Here is a 6,557-nt window from a genome sequence, read left to right on the forward strand (position 1 = left end):
AGCCTTTCATGGGGGGAAAAAACTCTCTATACACAAATACACGTGATCACTGCACTCACACACACACACACACAAACACTTTAAATACAACTGCTGATGTCAGGAAGTGAAAGGTCAGCATTGCCACTGGTTCATGATGGTGGGAGGCAGGAGGTGGTGACAGGAACTCAGGGAAACCTTCCTCATTGGTTGCCTCCACTGTCATTCAATATGTATTTTCCAGTAAGGGGCGACTTATGTCTTGACTAAATTATGGATTTACAGGCCTCACGTCACCAATGCCAAATAATAATAATTACCTACTGTAACCTGTAGTAAAGTGGTATAGGATTCGTATACCCAGCTATGCTTCCACAAATTGAGTTGCAAAGTGAAACTAAACCAATACTAGGGTTGGACCTACACAAATACCACAGACGATGCTGGGTATTTCAATGTCTGTCATGATCAGTAAGAAACAAACAGTATATTTTGAGCCAGCTCCTGGTGAATATGTCTTGTACCCTCCGATATTTGACAGTTGTAGTCATGTTTCAATGCCACCGACGGAGACTGACTGAGATCGTGTCTGATATGACTGCTTCCTCTTTCCTAAACAGTCGTTGAAAAAGAAGAGGCCTTTTCATTTTCAATTCTGTTTCAAAAAAGCACACCTCAACATGATGAAACAAAAACTGTTTGACTGTGACGGTAAGTCCGTCATTTGGACAGACAACTAGAGGATTGCTCCTCATTTACTGAATGGTTATCTATGCAAATGAACAAAACAAATGGCTTTAGTTTCTGCCTTCACACTTTGTTCTCCCCATGGCCAACTGGGCTCAACGACTTGAATGGCCCCATAAAAAGAGTTTGGGTTGGCCTGTTGACCTTTGACCTCAATGTGGCCCCTATGTAATGCAGTTACTATAGGTGACAGAGTGACCCCTACAGGCGGATATAGGAAACTGCATTCCTTCATTCCACACTACCAATCATACTTCCGACACCGCTTTCAAAGTTGTTAAACATTTGTTATTATCATTGAATCTAGAATATCCCAGCTAATTCACAAACACCTACAGGGGTACTTCCTAGCTTTATCAGACGTTTTCCTTCCACAGAGAGAGTGGGTAACTTGAAAGAACCCCTGGCTTATGCAGTTAAGAATAGACTAAAAAACACAGATAATCTCTTGACCTAGTGAACCACTCCAGTCCTGCGAATAGTTATGAATGCTAAATACAGAATCTTACCTCTTTGCTTGGAAAGTCAGGAGGAAGACAGTGCTGCTTATTTGTCAGCTATGCATAATTCTCTTCCCAGTGGCCTACCAAGTGAACACCTTCCTTAAGTGAGGTCTGTCTGGCATTAATGAATGTGTTATTGATTGACTTAATGGATGATGAAAAAACACTCAGTGTCTACCATTTCAGTGGGCTGAAAAGGCAAAGAAGGAGGGTCCATTATGACAGCTATGGCAACAGTATGGCCCTGAGTGTGGGGGGCACAAGTACACGCACGCACATACACACACGCGCGCGCGCACACACACACACACACACACACACACACACACACGCACGCACGCACGCACGCACGCACGCACGCACGCACGCACAGAGAGACCTGTAGAATGAAGTGTATCGGGTGAGTCAACAGAACATTATGGCGAGTGTCTGAATACAACTGAACAGCTTATCAACCCGTGGCTGTCTGATAGTGTTCTGCATGTCCAGCAGGGAAGGGAAGGAACAGGCTACACACAAGCTCAATACTCTTCACAATTTCTTAAATAATGCAAGGCCTAAATGAACATAATGTATTCGCACACTGAAGAAGGCACCAAGATGAAACACATCAACATGCCTTATAGGTACATAATAAATAATCATTTAAAAAAAAACGTAGAGAAGTGTGGCCTTTTCTTTTGTTCTGATTCCGAGTTTGGATTGACAGGTCTGGTCTGTCACCTGTGACTCTTTCACAGGTCGCAGTCCGCACATGTCCCTATGCAGCCGTCACGCCTCTTCCTCCCGACCTGTCAAAACTCCCCTGCAAACGTTCAGGGAGACTGATGATCACTTTCACTGAGGTAAGGGTCTCAGTTAAGTGGCAAAAATGTCGCGAAATCATCAGGCATTCATAATGTGCCAGACAAAGCACACTGAGTCAGTCACACTCTTTGTGACATTCAGGTCACTCCTGAGCAGTAGGTGAGATTTGTGGCAAGTGAAGAAGGCCTTCATCAACAGCCTACACAGCGATAGGGGAAACTGTGTGAGTTCACCTGTTTGGGAGGGCGGTAAGGATGTCTCCCATCACTACTGTGTCGCCAGCGCTTACATGAGTTAGTGCCCAAACTTCAGAGAGGGAGAGGGCACAGTTGTGCTGCTTGGAATTGGTTTTGGTTGACTTCTAGACTTCAGAATGCCAATAACAAACCAGTACTTAACCCAAACTCCAACGATGATTGCTGAAATATTAATTTTCACTGGACGAACACAGTTGATTATCATACACTTGTATCAACCTTTTTCATTACTCTCCATATGTGCATTGATGCAGTGAACATCTATTATTATTTTTTACTTTTTTACTGATCACTTCCTGAACAGTGAGGTACAATTAACTAGGCCCATATTATGAAGAACTGGGTAAGGGCAATGAATCTGCAATTTAACAATGGAATCCAATGTACAAAAAGTAAAACATCCAGACTAAGACTTGCAGACTTTCCAACTTAACAATGTCGCCTTGGTATATTCTTAGCCTGTCAGTGTCGCTTTTTAGGTAAAGAAAGCAAAACATTCGAGACTAATTATGTATATCACACCTAAAATCATGTATCCCGAAGGCCAAATCTGTGTCCATTATGATTTTAATCTTGGCACTAATATTTGCAATAAATTACGCACAACTCTGGTTCGATCGGTCTCAAAACCCGTTTTTCGAAGTACTTTGCACATTGTCTGCAAGAATTGCCGTTGATCTTTTTATGTCTTTCTATTAAATGTGGATTCCTGTAACTCGTAAGGTTTAATTCATTGCATTCCGCTGTTTTTTAACCACCCTTCCCCCATTTTACAGCCCGCTTACGTTTCGAAGAGTAATGGAGGATTTCCGAACCCAAAAAGACATCGAGTGGGTGGTGCATTTAGAAAATGTCTCTTACAGCAATTTATCACGAACACTGATGTGATGTTTTGTGTCGTTGTTTAACTTAACATCACTAAAATGTGTATAAGTAGCCAATCTTAGAGTCCTCGTTGCCAAGATTGCTGTATCGCCTTTGAACACAGGCGAGGGGATTACCCGTGTAAACGTCGGCCTTTCGAAAAACACATGTGGGGTATAATGTCTGTTTAGCGCCGCGTAATACTAGCAGATGAACTATGTCTTCAAATGAACGACGTACTTAGTTACCAAAGCATCGGTCATTTTGTTGCAACGCAGCCACCATTTCTTGGTAACATGCTTTCCATCCCCCAGTGTTGCCATTTCAGCCTTCCTCATCGTCCTGTGCGTGCTCACAGGACAGTGTATATTCCTACGCAGAGGGCTTGTGCTTTTTGGAGGGAGGGGGTGTGTAGGGTAAAGCGAACATTTAAACATGTTCTAGAATAATCAAAGCGCATCAACGGTCACATTTATTATCACAAAACATCTCAGTTTAACAAACAGAGTATTGATCTCAAGGATTTCTTTACTTAATCCGAAACGCGTCGGGTTTCTTTGGGTACTAGTTGACGGAGCGCGGAAGGCAGCGACGCAACCGGACCTGCTTGCTCTCCCCAGCCTGAGAGCGGAGTGAATGGAGGAGCTACTCTTCCTGGTGAACAAACAGTGACAGCTATAGGGCAGACAGCGATACCCGCTTCCCAGCACGACCATACAGCATATCCTTCACCCCTAAACAACACAGATATGGCTTCTGACAGTAAACACGTCGCGCGGTTGAAATCTGGTAAGTAAAGTCAATTGGAGATGTGTCGTCGAAGGATTTTATCAAAAATGTTTCTGCGTTCCCACGACGTTCACCAAAGCTAATGTGGCTCATGTATTCTTCCCCCCCACACGCAGAGCTCTACTTCCTAATAGCCCGATTTTTGGAAGCTGGACCATGTCAAAATGCAGCCGAGGTGGGTTCTTTGACATTTAAGAAATATTTACTATAGTCTTGGGAGGGGATGACGTGTAATCTTGTGTTTTTATTCGCTTTTCAGACCTTGATAAGGGAGGTACAGGAGAAGGAGGTAAGCAGCAGAAGCCTACTCGCGTTGCATCTCACTGCACTGTACTTTAGGATGTTAATATTACACTGATTTTCATTTATTTTTTAAAAAATGATGAATTGTACACTTTGGGAGGGTAACTTCATGATGGAACTACATGATCCCCCCACAGCTCTTGCCCAAAAGAACAGACTGGACGGGCAAGGAACACCCTGGGAGTTACGAAAATTTGGTAAGGGCACCCTATAACCAAGAAAAAGTTTTTACTGAGCAAAATAAAAATTGAATTTCCCGCAATTTTTAAATCAGGAGGAAAAAAAGTACAACTTACAACCAGGAAAACTGAGCTCCACGAGAGAGGGAAAGGGTTGTCAGGGCCGAAGCGTAAGGCAGTGTTGACCTAGGGGTGCGAGTTTGGTACCAAGCATGTTCGTAAGGTTTAAATAGTTTGGAAAATGTTGTAGAAATAAAGATACGTCATGAATGTTGTGGTGCAGAAGCACAGAGGAGCCGGGGGAGGGACTAGTGCGCCAGAGCTCCTAGTAAGGGCGGGATGGAGGCGCCCTTGTCTGTATAATGTAGCCACATAGTAAAATGCATACAGACTTTTAGAGTGAATATAAGACTTTAAAAATCGCCCTCACGTTTATTTACAACGCTCAGATGCGTGCAGAGGGCTTTGAAGACACACAGGGATAGCTTGAAAGCCTGTGTGCTGGTGCGTATAGAACTGGTGGAATTTAGTTTGAGAAGCAGATCGTATTGGAGGCTTGGAGACCTCATGAGCGGACGTTTGTAACTACTAAAAGGTAAACTATAAATTGTGATAATATTAGTTTATTAATTTAACCATTAATTAACTCGAGAACCATGCAAATGCTGCAATGAGTACGCAGTTGAATCGGAAATGTTTGTGAACATAGCAGCAATGATTCCGATGATTAAAACGTTGTTGTTCTACCACAGTTTTTGAAGTGTGTGTTGACACAATATTTTAGATTTAAAAACTTTGTAAAGCTAGACGGACCAGCCCCCTCAGATCACACACCCCCAACATATCAGTTGCGTAATCCAAGGCGGTTTGCCTATTATCTCACATTACCAATGTAAACGCTGTCTGCAGTTCGCGTTGTTATGGCTCGTTATAGACTTTACAGACGAAATGATAATCCTAGACATTTCTCCCCTCTCGGTTCTCTGGAAGGACAGCCGCCTCGTCTCGCTTATTCTTGCCCTTCTTCACCGTCTCGGTTGAGGCTTATCTCGCCACCTCCCCCGTCACTTTACCGTTGGTACTACGACGTTGCTTCGTAGTGTGTGTCCGTGTATGTGTATGTGTAGGCTATGTGTATTGTAGTTAATTCTTGCCCGGGCTTAAAACGTGCTGGGAATGACTTAATTAGAAATAGTGTACTGTGTAGGTGCCATCGCCAATAGATAAATAAATAAATAAATAAAATATGCTGCGTCGCGATTTGCTTTTGTTTTAAGGACACGATGATCTATTGGACATCGCAATGGCAATTATGTTGTATATTAATCGAACTAATTTTAATAATTTTAGACAAAATATTAATTATGCTTAGCTATATTCACAATTTGATAGTTTTATTTTTTTAGATATTGTTGACCTCCGTGAATGAAATAATACAGATACATAGCCTACATTTTTGTAGAATTGTAATAACAATATTAATACCATGCAGTTATAAATTACAAATAAATGTGCTTTGTCTTTTTAGTTATTATATTAGCATAAATGTCCAGAGCCTAATACCTTGATTTAATAATGGTTATTGGTGTTATGTAGGGCACGATTTGTAGATGGTGTAGGTTAATTCTTGTTGTTATACAATTTGAGTGGTATTATCTTTGTTTACTACCTCTTTTGTATAATTCCTTCTTTAAAGAATAGAAAATAAGAATAAAAAAAATCCGGAAGGTTCATAGAACGTTGTTTGAATTTAATCCTCGTCACACAATGGCAATGCATATATTTGACCATAGCCACAAGACGTTAGTTGTCTATTCTTCAATCAAACCATGTTGCACCTCACGGATTTTGCTTGTGTGTGTATGTTTGTGCACGTTTGTTTGTGTGTGTGTGCGTGCGTGCGTGCGTGTGTGTGTTTGTGTATGCGGGCATGCAGACACGCCAGTGATCTCGGCTTGCAAAGACAGCGTGTCTCTCGTCCAATAAGGTGACGTAAAAAACAATTAAATCTACATTAATTATCAGCGCGCCGTAGGAAGCTCGAGCCAAATTATCAGAGGAGGGACGAATGGGTGGGCTGAGGCTGGTCGCAAAGAAATCGGATCGACAACCTAAGTTTGCGTCACTGG

At 42.1% G+C, this 6,557-nt stretch overlaps 1 protein-coding gene across 3 annotated transcripts in view; it reads left to right on the forward strand.

The window, feature by feature from the left end:
* The first annotated feature begins 3,801 nt into the window (after positions 1-3,801).
* phip (pleckstrin homology domain interacting protein) overlaps positions 3,802-6,557 on the forward strand; it is a 60,764-nt gene continuing 58,008 nt past the window's right edge. For all 3 annotated transcript variants that reach the window (XM_062550430.1, XM_062550432.1, XM_062550431.1), the window contains exons 1-4: positions 3,802-3,946; positions 4,063-4,121; positions 4,206-4,235; positions 4,387-4,446. In XM_062550430.1, the coding sequence (XP_062406414.1) occupies positions 3,907-3,946; positions 4,063-4,121; positions 4,206-4,235; positions 4,387-4,446 (189 nt within the window). In that variant the 5' untranslated portion in view covers positions 3,802-3,906. The remainder of the gene's footprint in view (positions 3,947-4,062; positions 4,122-4,205; positions 4,236-4,386; positions 4,447-6,557) is intronic.

This window comes from Sardina pilchardus, chromosome 12, assembly GCF_963854185.1.
Source record: "Sardina pilchardus chromosome 12, fSarPil1.1, whole genome shotgun sequence".
NCBI classification, from domain to species: Eukaryota; Metazoa; Chordata; class Actinopteri; order Clupeiformes; family Clupeidae; genus Sardina; species Sardina pilchardus.